This window comes from Thermobia domestica, chromosome 10 (assembly GCF_964235325.1).
Source record: "Thermobia domestica chromosome 10, izTheDome1.hap1.1, whole genome shotgun sequence".
In the NCBI taxonomy this organism is placed as follows: domain Eukaryota; kingdom Metazoa; phylum Arthropoda; class Insecta; order Zygentoma; family Lepismatidae; genus Thermobia; species Thermobia domestica.
The window spans coordinates 213,589,094-213,606,301 of NC_137463.1; the positions used below are offsets into that span (position 1 = coordinate 213,589,094).

General features: G+C 36.2%; 1 protein-coding gene across 1 annotated transcript in view; it reads left to right on the forward strand.

Annotated features, from left to right (window-relative positions):
* Positions 1-6,985: 6,985 nt before the first annotated feature.
* LOC145662977 (sialin-like) overlaps positions 6,986-17,208 on the forward strand; it is a 125,085-nt gene continuing 114,862 nt past the window's right edge. The window contains exon 1 of the mRNA XM_081729069.1: positions 6,986-7,565. Coding sequence (XP_081585195.1) covers positions 7,532-7,565 — 34 coding nt within the window. The 5' untranslated portion in view covers positions 6,986-7,531. The remainder of the gene's footprint in view (positions 7,566-17,208) is intronic.

A 17,208-nucleotide genomic window follows, 5' to 3' on the forward strand; every position in this document is an offset into this window, starting at 1 on the left:
GTGTATTTTAAGGTAGAGATGGGCAAAACTGGTTCCTAGAAAAAAAAATAATTTTTCGGTTTTCACCGAAACGAGTTTCGGTTTTTCTAAGGACGATTCAGTTTTCCGGATTTTTTTTATTAAAACCGAACCGGTTTTTGGTAGAAAACCGAATCAATTTTGAAAATCCGAAACTGATTTTTTGGCAGAAAACCAAACCGGTTTTAAGCGAACCGGACCTCTAAATTTTCTCAGCGTAACTTGAAACTATCACTGTTGAATGAAGAAAACTTAAAAAAAAAATAAATAAATAAATAAATAAATAAAAAATAACGGCTCCCTCAAAGCTCCAGGCCCTCCGATATGTTGGTCGTGCCTCTCTTATGGGTGACTCTGGTGAGAATAATATATTCATAAGTAAAGAATATGGCTTACTGATGCTGTAAGTTGTTAACAGCTCTCTATATCTAGAGAATATTAATTGACGTCTGTAAGTAAATATTTGTAATAATGAATTACTGATTATTCATTTCTTTTATCCCTTTCTCTAATTTTCAATCTATTAATATGTTTTCCATATTTTTATGTATATAACGAGAATATTAAACTGGCCTCCTTACATCTACCTTATTTTATTACCTTAGTGAGTACTTTCAATACACTATGGGTTGGTTAGTAACTGCTTTCGGGTACGATTTACGGGAACGTGCGCTATCGTGCAGTGGCGTATTTAAAGGGATGTTTCCGAGTTTTAACCACTCTTTAACAATGTACTACGTAGAATAAATACGTACTTCCTATGCTCATGTTGAAATTATAAGAACTTTGGAGTTTGATCTTTCCTTGATGAAATTCTGAGAACGCTATGCGGTTGCTATCGTGTAGCCAGTTGACTAGTATGACCCAAATTTAGTGCATAGTATGCCTGTATTTAAGCTTTAAACTCTGCTATGACAAACAAGTGCTAACAATGCCATGTTAACACGGACACGCGGACAAGTATCGAAGGAGCAAGTGGGCAGACAACCAGATTACCTACGCCGAGATAGAGTGTTTATCACTGACCAGATGTACACATTTTAACCTAATGCCACTTAACTTGATGCTCACGAAATCATGTTCACTCGATACCATACTTATAACTTCATTTCGACACCATACTCACATCACATGGACATGATGCTGACAATACCATTTCGTCATCACAGTCACCCAACATCATGTTTACAATATCTCAGTTTGAGTCACCGAGTTAGAAGAGAGACACGGACAAATGCCTTGATCCCAGCACACAAGTGATCTGTGCCATCACTGGTTGGTAGGGCTGTGAAGGGATGCGCACGAGACAAGATTTGTGGCTGTTTCGACTCGAAAATGTGTTGTAAAAGTGATGTCTCGACTCAAAAAATGTATATTTCTCTATTAGAAGAGCCGTGTCTCGACTCGAATTTTGTCAGGAAAATCCTGTCTTGACTCGTCTCGTGCGCATTCCTAGAGTTGTGCATGTCTGGATTTAGATATTGAAACTCGATACCGACAAAATATCGAAACTAGATTGATATATCGAAAATCAATTTTCAGTATTTTTTCGATATTTGAAAATATTAATCGATTGATCAATATATTGAAATATAGCGTCGCTCTAAGTGTATATACATCAGAGCGGTTGGATAAACAGTTGGAAAGACATAACAAAGACATGCACTTTTTTCTTAGTTTACTGTCACACGATTATGCACTGAGGTTAAGGAAATCAGAGATGATGATAAATGAAATGGTGGAATGAAAAAACTGAGAAAATCGAGAAAACCCACGCACACGGTGTTTGTCCACCACAAAAGCCCACGAGATGCGAGCTGGGATCAAACCAGGGACACTACGCACCAACTGAGCCACCGCGGCCTCTGTCTTTCTTTGGACAATATTATAATTAAGCAAAAATTAAAATTTAAGAGTTACTCACAATTTCTGGCTATATATTATTAATTATATGTTATTAACCATCTTATGTTTTATTAACTCTCTTATATCTTATTAACTATCTTGTATCTTATGAACCATCTAATATTTTATTAACAATCGTGTATCGTATTAACCATCTTATTTCTTATTAATTATCTTATATCTTACTAACTATCTTATATCTCACTAATCATTTTATATTTTATTAACGATATGATATTTTATTAACCACCTTATATCTTATTAATCATCTTATATTTTATTAACGATAGGATATCTTATTAACCATCTTACATTTTATTAATGATATTATATCTTACTAACCATTTTATATTTTATTAACGATATATCTTATTAACCATTGTGTATCTTATTAACCATCTTATATTTTATTAACGATATTACATCTATTAACCGTGTTCCATTTTATTAATGATATTATATCTTATTAACCATCTTACATTTTATTAATGATATTATATCTTAACCATTTTATATCTTATTAATCTTACTCATCATCTTATATCTTATTAATCATCGTATATTTTATTAACGATATGATATTTTATTAACCATCTTATATCTTATTAACCATCTCATATTTTATTAACGATATTATATCTATTAACCATCTTACATTTTATTAATGATATTATATCTTATTAACCATCTTATATTTTATTAACGATATATTTTATTAACCATCTTGTATCTTATTAACCATCTTATATTTTATTAACGATACTATATCTATTAACCATCTTATATTTTATTAACGATAGGATATCTTATTAACCATCTTACATTTTATTAATAATTTTATATCTTATTAATCATCGTATATTATTAACGATATGATATCTTATTAACCATCTTATATTTTATTAAGCATCTTATATCTTATTGACCATCTTATATTTCATTAACAATATTATATCTTATTTACTATCTTATATTTTAACTATATATTTTATTAACGCTATTATATCCTATTAACCATCTTATATCTTATTAACCGAGTACTGTCATCTTGCTAATGCCATAATGAAAAACCTGATTAAGGCATCCTTCCTTATCAGTTTCATCCTAATAAATGACGTGCTTATCATGCAGTATCAAAGTTTAAATTTCCAAAACGTGGAAAAGATAAATTGCAACACGCGTTATTTCGTACACGACAAGCCACGGAGGGACGGCCCATATCGTCGTGAAAGAAATCAAACATACACCATTCAAAAATGCATATTTCAGCAATGTGCTTTAAGTACGCAAGAGACATGTTCTTAACGTAATTCTCAGGTATGATCTGACTTAAAGATGGATCCAAAGTAGGTAAAAAGTAAGTCTTTATAGCAGTGAATATGGATTGCGTCGGCGGGAAGTCGGAAGTGTTAGAGGACACCAGTTCTACGATTCCTCTATACGTGTAGAAAACTTGAATTATAACTTAAAACAATATATTAAAACATCATTCCACCGCGGAGATGGTGGTTGCTAACACTTCCGACTTCCTACCGATGTATTCCGTGTTTACTGCTGTCAAGATTTACGGTTTGCCTACTTTGAACCCATCTTTAACACTAGAAGCACGGAAATTTTGAACTCCCTAGAAGCACGAAGCAGTCAAATTGACTGCTTTCCATTTCTAACTAAAATAGACAATAATGTTGACACAGGATTACTGTTTTTGTTGACATTTTCAATGAGTCACATCTACAAGTAAGTCTACGAAGTATATTATTTATTTTAGTATTTTTATTTATAAACATTAAGTGCATCAATACGTATTATTAAAAATATTTATGAATAAAATATGTTTGATATAAGTGTTTTAAAAATAATTTAAAAAATCAAAGATTATTGTCAAATCTTGCAATGTTTATTGTAAAATAACATCTTCTGTGACATCTTTCTAAACTATCTTCTTAGGAGGAGATCATTACCTTACACTTGACGCAGATAACTCCCTTTCAGATCTCTACAGTACATATTCCACAGACATACTTTCGACTTTTGAAGTATATCTCAGCTGTTTTGTTATTTTACACAATCGTACTTGACATTGTCGCGTGCGTGTGGAAGGATCTTCCTCGTCTTCAGATGCACTGTAACTGTCATTAGTAACATTGACCATCAATTATTTGGCCAAACGTTGGAGATATTGTCCCTACCGATTTTCTTTCCGGTAGCTTCTTTGTATATTATCCAGGAATTCAAATATGCCAAATCAACCACGTTGAAGAAAACGTACATTAGCCACCGTCTGCACGCACGTCTACAGTTTGTTTCTTCACCATTTGATCCACGTTGTTTACACAAAACTTTGCCTGATTGTAATATGTCATAGTTTCGGGTCTTTTCTTTGGTATCACGGAAATTGACACTGACTTGTGCATGGAACTCAACACACAAACACTTTTGTTCCGCTTACATTTTTAGACAGTTAATGTACTACCACTCTGATTGCAGTAAACATCCTAGTGATAGAGGTCTTTGTTTATTTGGGATGCAGAACATTTAGGCAGATCTCTTCGGTTTCACTTTATTGTCTCAACCAAACTAGTACCTTTAGCCCTAAGAGATTCAGCTAATTTCCTTATGAAGAAGTTATCACGTGCCACATGTATTCCTTATTTTAGTAAAAGGATTTATCAAACTAGGCAATACAAATTTACCTTACTCTATCCGAACAGGACGTTCCAAATCCTTGCCGATATGGAAAACCATTGAGGATATACTTTGATTTTATGTCGACATACTTGATTTTATGTCGGCAAGTAATCAGAATTTGATGTCAAATTTATCGGATTTATTTGGCATATATAGCTGAATTCAACATTTGACTTTCATAGGATAGAGTTGCTTGTCAACATGTGGTCATGTGGTTTGTAACATTTTATGTAGTTTTCAGTAAACGCACCCTAGAGTTCGGATACGAGTGCGAATTTGTCCTTTTGAAGTCTTGCAGATCTTGTCGCCTTTTCATCAAATCTCAAGTATCATTTTATTTCACAGAATCTAGCTCTACTCATTGTTTTCCTATAAACTCGCGGCCCAGTTGTTCTTGTCCACAAGACCGTAATGGACATTGCTGAAGCACCAGTACCACTTCGGTAAATAGTAAGGCCCGAATAGAATTGTAGTTCTGAAAGAGCTAAAATCCATGTTGTTGACTTCAGTTGCATATTTGCTTCAGCAATGTTGCACTTTAGTATATGCCTCCTTTGATTCATCAAATAGTAAACGAAAAGCACTATTACATTCTTCCTCAGACGCTCGCCGCTTGGCAAAATTTATCAGTCCTGGAGCTTCGTGAACAATATTCTGCTTAGATATACGGCTAATGTCATCTTGTCCAAATCAGATTTTGTCCACATTATTCCGACTGGAGTAATAAAACTGTCACCACTACTGGCGTTGTCTTATTCATCACTTCTTCATCACTTGAATATCAAATGTTCTCTTCGGATACAGAATTACTTCAGTATCCATCCCCTTCACTCGAATTCTGCAAACTGTCATTATTTACTTTAGACTCATCTTCTGAGAGATCATGTGAAACTCGAAATATTTCTTGAGGGCTCATCGTAAAATGTCACTTGTACTAAGTTTACCTCAACCAATTACACACTAACATGCGGATATTGGCCACATGCATCTGAACTAATTTGTTTTTCGACGATAAATCACTGCGAGATATTTTGTAAGGCAATGAAAAAATTTCTATAAAGTTATTGTTGGAATTAGATATCACAATAAAAGAATGTTTTTTTTTTTTTTTTTTTTTTTTTGTGCCTCAAATTACAATCAATAAGTTTTTCAACTTTTCTTTTGTTCCGAAACAAGAAGTATTTTAAGGTGCCATTTGTAAATCAGAAACAGAAACACTAATTTTCCATATTCTTTATAAGGCAGTCAAAATGACTGCTTCATCCTTCTAGGTATAACTAATACTAGCGCCCCTGTAAAAAGGTGCATAAACTTTCTATTAACACTATCAACAAGTGGGTACAAAAATGTTAAAAGTGAACGAAGTTCAGGGCCTTAGCGAAAACATTACAGAAGTGGTATGAAATTATATTTCTCGAAACAGTCAAATTACTGCTTCTAGTGTTAAAACAGGGCATATCCGAAAATACTATTGGGAACATGAAGGTAATTACTGTATGTCCCTTAGGAATCTCCAAGTGCAAAAATCGCTGAATTTTTTTTAGATGGTATATCATATGTGTAACTTTCTTTACGCTGAAAAGGACTGCCACTCCAAGGTTTCTCGTGTTCGAAGTTCGAAGTAACACGTGTTGTAATTTAGTTTTTCCACATTAAGGGCCGTCCTAACTGTGAAACTATGCACTGTTTCCCATAGTGACATATGAACTCTTCTCCTTATTTTGATGTGAGAATCACTTCTTACCGTTTGTCGATATAGTTTGTTAACACCCTATATATATATATATATATATATATATATATATATATATATATATATATATATATATATATATATATATATATATATATATATATATATGTATATATATATATATATATGTATGGAGAGAGAGATAACTCAATGAAATCTTTGGATTAGTGTCTCGTCTGACATTTTTTGTTTGTTTGTTAAGTGCTAATAATATTGTAGAATTTATTTTTGTTACAAACATAATTGAGAATTTCTTCGAATTGGAGAATGGAATTTTAACAATTAACAAACTGCTAAGTGTATTTGTCCCTTTCTGACCATTTAATGCTGACTGAAATATATGCAAAATGAAAGTTATTGCTAACATAAGGGCAAACAAGCATATTGTCCTTGAAGTTATGCTCTATTGCTGCTAATTTAATGAAAATGAACTCAAACCAATTTACAAGTTAGCTGAATGTTAGTCATTTCGTACGTATTGTGAAATTCTTTTCTTTCTTAGGTTTTCTTTTTTTAAAGTTTAAACGTTAGTGACGAAGTGTCTTGGTTGGCAATCTTGTATGCAGACCATGCAGGAGTATGGTGCATGCGCGCGCATCCACTTCAGTTGCATCACGCTGTCGTCTGCTGCCGACGTTGAGTCGAGTGAGTGTAGGCCGAAAACGGGCTTGGCAGGAGAGCATTGATTTGAGTCTCTGGATTACGCGTGTGGCTAATACCGCGGCATACTTTTTTATCCGTGCTTTCGTAGTACAGATAAAATAAAATTTCGCCCTTGATTTGGCTGAAGGCACAAGCACGACGCATCTTCACTCAATAATCCAATGGTGGCGTTAATGAAATCAAATATTATTAGTCAGTTATCGTTGGATGCAAACGAATTCCACTGCAGTGGAGCGGCGGGGCCTATCTTCTGTCCCCTGTTACCCGACTTCACTCAACCAGTTCAAAAATTAATCGCTTTTTCTTCATTCCTCGACACCTCTCGCTTTCTGGTTCAGTTAGATTATTGCAACCTCCAAGACTTGTGTGAAGTGATTTTGTATTGAAGAGCTGGTTCAAGATATCATCGTCATTGTGGAATTTAAATAATCTTTCTTTCAGCTCCGTCGATGCACCGGCGTTTGGACACGGAGATCATCAGTCTTAGATATCTCAACAACAAGAATGGCAGAGAGACGGGTACCACACATGTGCTCGGGTAAGTTTTCATACTTATTTTAGTTTTACTTATTTATTGGGCCTACTTTATATTTTTTTCTTTGATTTGGAGTTTAGCATGTCGTTTAACACCGAGGCTATATAAGACGTGGACCTACAGCTTAGTGTGGGATCCGAACCACATGGGCTTCCACTGGGAATTGAACCCGGGTCTCTTGTGTCGAAGGTGCGTGCACTTACCATATGACCACAAGGGACCTCATGATTTCTAATTTTTCATTTGATTTGACTTTTAGTTCAGCATCCCTTTCAGCAGCGAGGCTATACGGGACGTGAACCTTACAGTGCAACGTAGAATTCGAACCACATGAGCTCCCGTCCGGTATCGAAGTCGAGTCTCCCTCATAATTTCTAATTGTATCGGTAATTATGGAAGTAGAGGAGTTAGATGATTATTTAAAAAAAAATAGTGGTTGCGTTGATGAGAATGTTAAGAAAAAGTGGAAAACGATGCGAGAAATATTCTAATTCATATGTAGCGCGAGTTATTGGACAAAATGGTACGAACAAACAAGAAACAAATAATTGGAATTGTTATTTGATTTACCAGTATAATGGTTTGATATCATCATAAACATGTACGTACTATTATATTGTCTTAATGTAATTCTAAGAGTATTATAGGGCCTAGTCAGTGGCGTATTTACGATTTTGTTTCGGGGAGGGCTTTGCTAACTTTCAGGGGAGCTTTACCTGAAAATGTGATAATTCTGCAAGATATTTCATATACTTTACTATAGTAAGTAAGATTTCGGGGGGGCTTAACCCCGAAAGCCTCCCTCTAAATACGCCATTGATTATAGTTGGTTTATTTATTAAGCTGTATTTATATTACAGCCGAAGCGATTCCTTCCCTCTCAAGTTCTTGGGCGCAACTTATCCAAATTTACGATTCTCCTCCTCCCCCGTGGGGGTGTAGTGGGTCAGTAGTAGAACATTTGTCTCTGGCGCGTGGGAGTCTTTGGTTCGATCACCGTCTAAGTAAGTTCATGGTGGACAACATCGTGTCTGTGGGTTTTCTCGAGGTACTTCCGAGTTCTCATTCCGCCGGTTCTCCCATCATTTAGTTGCCTTAATCTCCCTTGTGCTAACGGGCATCTTTCCCCCATCAAGAAAGAAAGAAAAAAAAAAAGTAGTAGAAGAGGCCGGAGCTGGTTTTGACAAAACCAAGGCTGGATTTTCAACGGTTTAGGAACTTTTTGCCGTTCTCAAAGGGATCATTATGATATAATTGAAATTCAATTATGTCCTGTTCAATGAAGTATTACATGCTATCCCATTTCATGAGAGCATTCTTATATTCATGAAATACATTCCTACTGCCTTACATATTTTTAAGGGAGGCGTTCCATTAATGGGTGTAGACTCAATTTTAGGAGGCCTAAGTAATGCGTGTGCATGGCACATGTGGCATAAAACTGTAGTGCATAAAACACGAATTAACTTAAAAACACAAACCAACTTGGACTAGGTGGCTACTGGAAAGCACAAATGCTATACAACCGAGTCAGGGCAGGAGCGTGGAATTAGGGCCGAGCGGTTTCGAGGGGATCCATCCGAAAAGAGCAGGTGCGTCAGCGATGATGGATATATGCATAAACGAAAATAGTAACAAAAAAAAAAAAAAAAAAAAACACTATATGGCATACAAACACGTGCCTTGCATGTGTCACAGTTTTGCTACACTTATATGATTAGGATGATCTCTGTGACACTACCTTTATATAACACTTCACTTCATCATGGCTTGCTTATGGAGTATTACGTATTTAAGAGCACCCTTTCATATTTCTTCTTTGTTATACATGTGGGGCATGTCTTGAAATCCTTATGTCTTATCCTTTCCAACGGCCGGTAGTTCAAACTTCTGCTTCAATTTTCTCTGATATTTAAACACCACCACTCAGTTTTGGCATTTCGTTACACTGTTTTCGGACATTGCCAGTACATTACTTCTGCCCGCTAAACAGAACAAGTCGGATACCTTTCGAACATTGTTTATTATGGCTTCCATGTTTAACACGTCCTTATATTCTTACGAGCACAACTTTGTATAATATGTTCTCGCATGTTATACGTAGGATCCACATGTATGTATTTCGATTTCTCATGTTCCTCTTTCGAAATCAGAATTCATATTTCTTTCGAAAATTTTACAAAACTCTGCATCCATAAAACGGAATAGCACCAAATATCCCACAAAATTTCACGTTCCCAACTGTGCCCCCTTTTGTGGACATCCCCTGTATAACTGAGTTTCGATTATTTCTTTTATGATGCGCGCGAGATCATTTCACTCATACTCAAACATTCCTGCCATTTTATTCTTTCTAACATCTTCAATGAAGTATAAAAAAGTATTATGCAGGAGTAAACGGAAAAACCAGATAATCCGTTCACAAATAATAAAGAGTTTACTGTATTTGATTTCCATTCTTGGATATGTTGAATAATGGTGGATAAGTTCTCCGTGTAATTGAGTATTTAAGAGTTGAATGTTCTTTTTCAGAATTGTAGCTAAATGACACGTGGGATCCGAATTGTGCGTGCCACCACTGGCATCGAACCGAGACCAGCTGCATAGACAAACAGGGTGCATCATGTCCAGAATGATGTTCGAAAACCTTCTTCCATTACTTAAGAAAAAGTATAGGTTTTTAACTTACAATGAGCTAATACTTAGTGCATAGGTGTCTGAAATGAAATTCCTGGTTTAACATCCCATAGTTGTGCCCTTTAGGCTAAATGAAATGAACAGATGATTAATGGAACAACTGATAGAATAAGCATGTAGGAGGAAACGGGAGAACTGCGAGAAAACCCACGAACACTATATTGTCCAGGACAAACTCGTGTGGCCGAGGACCGAACCAGGGACCGCCTCATACCACAGATGAGCGCTCTACCTAGTACAATTGAGTTATTGTCTCCCCCTTTAGATGCATAGAATGCCGGTTTTTTCATTTATATAGTACTGGGTTTGATTCCTGGTGGGGAAAGTTTTGCTGTTGATTCTAGGCTGGTTGAATTAGTAGATATCCAAAGTAATAATAATAATAATAATAATGGCACTGAGTGTGCTAATCCGGCCGGCCTTTTTGGGCTATAAAGTCAAGAAGTTAAGGAGCTTTGTTTGATGAGACTTATTTTATAAATAAACTGAAATATGGGATATTGTTTATTATTCATAAAAAAAATCTTTATCCCTGATGTTATTTGAAATTAAATTAGTAATGCATATGAATGCATTTTTATTCTACTGATACGTAGACCTATACGTACTTGTGGAAGATTTCGAAAGATTTATATTGGGCAAGTTTGAGATTTCTAGTTTTTCTGTAAATTTGCACACGAAGCCTGTTGGTTTCCGACCTTGAATTCTTGACATTGCTCACACGGTTCATTGGCCGAACCGTATGAATGGATTAAAGTTGAAAACTGATTTAACAAGAAGAAAGCTTTGGCATTCAAATATTAAGTCTGTTTTGTGTTTGCGATATTCAGTTTTAAAAATCGCTAATTTGAAAATTAAAATTTGCTGTTACGCCCTGTAGTAATGGCGGTAAATCTCTGAAAAATCAATAGGCAACAGACTAGAAGAGCTATAAGCTCACTTGATCTGTTTATTCTTATAATATTGCTGATTTCCAGTGGCAACGAAATCTTCCATATCTTAGGGGGGGGGTGGAGAAGGGGAGTTATTGATATTTAGGGAGACAGCTGTTTTGTACACCTAAAATAATAGCAGAGTTCCCTCGTGGCTAAGCGGTTACGGTACGCGCCTTAGATCCGGGTTCGGTTCCCGGCGGGAGCTCATGTGGTTCGGATTCCACGTTACTCAGTAAATCCATGTATCATATAGCCTCGCTGCTGAACGGGACGCTAGCTAAAATCAACTCATCTAAAATAATAGCTTTATACTACTTGCAATACACGTCGGGACGGGGGTTATAGCCACTTGAGGTCGTTTGTCCCCTCTCAACCGCCGTTACTGTGTGTTCATCTGTGGCGTTTACAATTACTTGAGAAAACCTCAATCACAACTCTACTCCACCTTTTCTGTATTTTCGAGGACGAGGATCGATCCCAATTGAAACAAAATGAAATGAAATCTTTGTTTAACGTCCTTTGATTATGCCTGTTAGGCTAAGGGACACTAATGATTAAGGCAAGTGAATGATGGAAGAGAATCGGTAGAATGAGAATATGGGAGGAAACTAGAGTATCCCGAGAAACCCCACGGACACGATATTGTCCACCATGAACTTACTTGGGCGGGGGTCGAACCAGTCGACCCCAATTGTATAACTACGTCTAACTATTGGTTCATGTTTCATATATAACTTCGTGCTGAAGATGGAGTCTTATACTAGTACACCCTAAACTAAGTGTGGACAACCTACATAGCGATACGGTACGTGTGCACTTCCGGAATGGCATGCTCAAGGTTGCTCCACGTATTTTAATTGTGTAGTCATTGAATGACAAAATAAAACTTCTTTGATTAGTTAAAAATCCATGAAGTATTTTCTATGTAAACACAATGATCTTTCCATTGTTTCATTCATAGTGGGATGAGTAAGAAAAAGAAATAGCTATCAGTCACACGGTATTTATACGTTAATGGTAGAGTAGCTTATGATCGTTAACGTGGAGTTTAGCGCCCGTTTTAGCACGCTATGTTAACCTCGGGTTTAACGTGGGATCCGGATTACATGAGCGTCCATTGCAATCGATTCTGGGTTGAGTAAATAAAAAGTGGCACGTAGTGTACTGCGGGTTTTCCATTCTTTAAACCAGTGATTTCCAAACGGTGGTCCGCGAAATTGTTTTACCGGTCCACATTAACGGATGGTTAGCTTCGGTCTAATGACATGGTGCCGTTGTCGTTCATAAGATTTTCTTCTGATTCAAAAGTAAGTGCATAAATCAGTTTCAGATATATGATCATCATAGGTATTCTACCATTATTGGCAAGTCGCTTATTGCAACGGGGAAGCTTCCATGCTCCACGGTTTTCCGCTAACCTCTTCGTCTTCACGTACGTTTTCTGTTTCGATATCGTCTATTATCTTTTTCACCCTCTCCCTCTCTTTCCTGCCACCATACCCTCTAGTACGTTCCTCATGATACAGTTTCTTCTTTGCTAATGTCCCAACCAGTTTCTTTTCCTCTTCTCAGTAATATCTAAACCTGTTCTTTCCCCCCCCCCCCCCCACCATTTCTAACACCTCATTAGTTTTCCGCTTGACCCAACTATAGATATGCCACATTGACTTGACACCTAGTCTTCCGTTCCAAGCGCTGCTATCGTCTGAAGAATTCCACTCTTTCGCTGAGGTTCTCTCACTTAGCAACAGTTGAATCCTTATTGGCTGAACGTGTGAGTGAGAGCTTTAGTTCGCATTTTTGCCACGGCTCAAGACATTTTGGCAGCACTTTAATTTTGTCCATTCTTCTCCACACCCACATTTGGAAAGCTTCCAGTCATTTTTCATCATTTTTGCGTAATCTTCGTGTTTCTGATCCATACAACAGAATACTGCACACGAAGCATTGTATGTGTCTTTTTCTCAACTCTTTATATTTAATATCCCACAAAATACTTTTCTTTGTCCTAAAGACTTCTTTCGCTCTTCCTATTCTTGCTTGTATTTCACGTTCACACTTCATATCACTAATAATACTATCCAGGTATCGAACACTAATCACCTGTCCAGTCCCCCCCCCCCTCCTTCCTGAGTGAAGAATAATTTGATCTCAGCAGAAAAACATTGAAATTTGTTTTGTGACTTTTCAAATACATTATGTGAGACAAGTTATTCTGCTGTATACGTAATTAAAGACAAAGTACAAGGATTGATTGACTGATAGTTGAAACAGTAATTTTTCGAACTTGCAACAATAATTTTATATAGTACGGGGCTCTTCCTCAACTATAATACTTCTTGTTCTCGTAAAGACTAGTTAATATGTTATCAACAAGCATTTATGTAGTGTGGTTCATGAAGCGACTCATACTAAAATGATTTTTACAAGTTCAAAATAAAAGCGTCTAAACTGGCAGAATATCATCAAACCATGTTTTGTTTCTGGAGTTCTTACTGCAAAATTTTTCATATGAATCGTACGGAGATGTAACGTGTGATGCTTGAATTTCATGCTCACACAATATCTGCTGCCTTTTATGAACACTTACTTTTTATGACTATTGTAGGCGAAAAAAGGACCGACTTTACCCACCTACATTGTAAATGCTACCTGTTTTAATCTCTTAATTTTTGACCGTTCCTTAAAATTCCAGTGACCAACTTTCGTTATATCCCTTCGCGTCTTGTCAACAATTTGGTAATGATGCAATTAATACATTGCTTTCTTTAGAGTCTGAAAGAAAAGTTATTAAAATCTCACAAGAATTTACTGAAGAGATTAAGGGGCCTTATCACTGCGAAATTAAAATACCGCTAATTTTACAGTACTTATGTGATATCTTCAAATAAATAAAAGATCATCAAAATGTGGAACAAGATCGCCCTAGACAATACTATTTTGCATCAGGTACCGTTATCACGAGTCACCTAGTAGCTTTCCATTTGCTGCCATTTAGAAACTCGAAAATAAATGCCGATTTTCTAAATGGCTAGATATCGAAAGCAGATAAGTGAGTCATGATAACGGTATCCCATGCAAAGTAATATTGTCTTGGGCGCTCTTGTTCCACATTTCAATCATCTTTTATCTATTTGAAGATATCACATAAGTACTGTAAAATTAGTGGTATTTTAATTTCGCCGTGATGGGGTCTCTTAAGAAGTTGAATTAAACCATTGTACTTTTCTACAGGGCAGTTCAAAATTATGGACCGTATTTCATTGTTATTCTGTGAAATCTAGTAAACATAATATTGTGACACATGTGCTAAGAAACGCAAACTGTCAGTTTTCTTCAAGCATAACAAAAGAGTTTTATGTGAGCACCTCGCATAACCTGACACACATCAAGCCGATAATATTTTCTCATGCCAAACTTTTTGTAGCGTGTTGTGGTCAATTTCGGCAATGGCTGTTGTGATGCACGACCTGAATCTCTAAAATCTTCATACCACTTACCAGTGGCGTATTTAGGGCTTCCGGGCTTAAGCCCCCCGAAATCTTACTTACTGTAGTAAAGTATATGAAATATCTTGCTGAATTTTCACATTTTCAGGCAAAGCCCCCTCTCCGAAAGTTAGCAAAGCCCTCCCGAAACAAAATCGTAAATACGCCACTGTCACTTATGAATGGTCTTCTCCGTAGGTGGGTCACTCCGATATTTGGTGCGGAAATGCCGTTGCGCACTGATCACAGACTTGTTTAGATAATCAAGCGCACAAAAAAGATCTCTGCTCTCCAGTCGACGCCATTTTCCTTAACTGCTCACTGCTGACTCTTAGCGGTAGAACATGGAAACACTGCGTGGAATCTAAACTTCGAAAGTTGACCTTTCGAAGCACATGTCTTACAACAACATAAGTTTATTAGATTTCACAGAATAAATTTCTGAAATCGGGTCCATAATTTTGACTTGCCCGGTATATGATCTGATGGAAATATTAAATATCTTATTACGCATATATTCATACTAATTAATTTGTTCCGTCCAAATTTTCGGCCCGATGTACACAATTGCTTAAATTGTTTTTAATTAAAATTTATAATTGTTCACATTTAACTTTTAAAAAATACTCATCAACTACCCCATACTCCATATTGCATTTGTGCAGTTATTCAAGGATTTCGTTATACTAGCAGGTGGCGACAACTGTTCATCATCATAAGTATTGTGCCATTATTGGCAAGTCATTTTCTGCAACTGAGAAGCTACCATGCTCCATTGTCTTCCGCTAACCTCTTTGCCTTCACGTAAGATTTTTCTGTTTTGATATCGTCCATTAATTCTTCTCCTTCGCCTCTCCCTCTTTCCTGTCACCATACCCTCTATCACATCCCTTATGGTACAGTTCCTTCTTAGCCAATGCCCCAACCAGTTTATCTTCATCTTCTCAGTAATATCTAAAGTTGTTCTTTTCTTCCCGGTCATTTCTAACACACACTCGTTCGTTTTCCGCTCGATCCTGCTAATTCTCTTCATTCTTCTTCACACCCACTTTTCGAAATATTCCAATCGTTTTTCTTTTTTTCTTTTCTTTTTTTTTTTTTTTGGCGTAATCTCCATGTTTCTGACCCATACAGTACAATACTCCATACGAAGCATTTTATGTGACTTTATTATTAGGATTTAAACTAATTGTCTCTGAAGTAGTGTTACTTTATGTAAATGAAAATATTGATAGGCAATTCAGATCTGATCATGTTTTGTGATTAGTTATCTTCACACGAAGTGATTTTCAAACGAATATACTCGTAATAAACTTGGCGGTTACAACAAAAAGGGGGACGATCATTTGGCCTTCAGGGGAAGGTAATAGCTTTTCCCCTTAGATTTGAGGTATACATGTATTTTAATCAAGAGCATAACATTGTGACAAACAATGTAAAACTCCTCTTACTAGTCCCAAGCAAAATTTGAAATGACACTGCTAATTACAGAACGTAAATATGTTGGTCAGTAGCATCATTTCAGGTTTCGCGAGAGGCGACGGGACAACAAAGTCCACAGACATAAGACTCACGTTTCTTATTAGTGTTTTAGTATACAATTTAATTAAAAGCATGAGCTTTAGCGGATGATGACATCAACTCGAGATGGGAAGCCATGAAAGTAGGAATTATAAAAGCATACATAGGAAGAGTACATAGGAAGAGAATCGATAGCCTTGGATAACAGTAGAAATATTGGCAATAATAGAAAAAATAAGACAGTTCAAAATAACAAACAAAGAATAATACAAAAAGGTGCAGAAATCACTTCAACAGAGAAGTAAAGAAGACCAGAGAAAACTGAATGAACAACTGCAAGGAAATGAAAGTATTGTCAAAGGCAATACAGAAACGGAATATGGAAAGATTAGAAAACAGTTCGGTGAGAAAAACAAACACACAGAAGTTAATCATGGGATAGCTCATCAGAATAAAGACAATTGTGATAGCATTTGTAGATATAGAAAAAGCTTTTGACAACGTAGATTGGAATATCATGTTCAGAGTGTTGAAGAAACTGAAAGTGGATTACAGAGACATTAGAATAATATACCAACTTTACAGGAACCAAACAGTTGTTGTAGGAAGAGATCAGAAGGAAGCAAGAATAAGTAAGGGAGTAAGGCAAGGATGTGGGCTTTCACCTCTCCTGTTCAACATCTATATAGAAGAAGCTATGAAAGAATTCTTTGATTAAAACGAGAAAGGTGCAAACGTAAATGACCAGGTTTTCAGCACAATAAGGTTTGCTGATTATTGATAGGATAGTGCTATTACACTGATAAGACTTGCAGGAGGTACTTTCAAACTTGGACGACCACCTGGAAAAAAAAATGCAAAGTGAAGATAAATAAGAAAACCAAATTCATAAAATGTAAAAGATGGAGAGAAAATCGAAGACGTTAAGACGTTCCCCTATTTAGGAAGTCAAATATCCTCGGACAGAAGTGAAAAAGACGTAAGTTCCAGAAAAGCGCAGGCTAA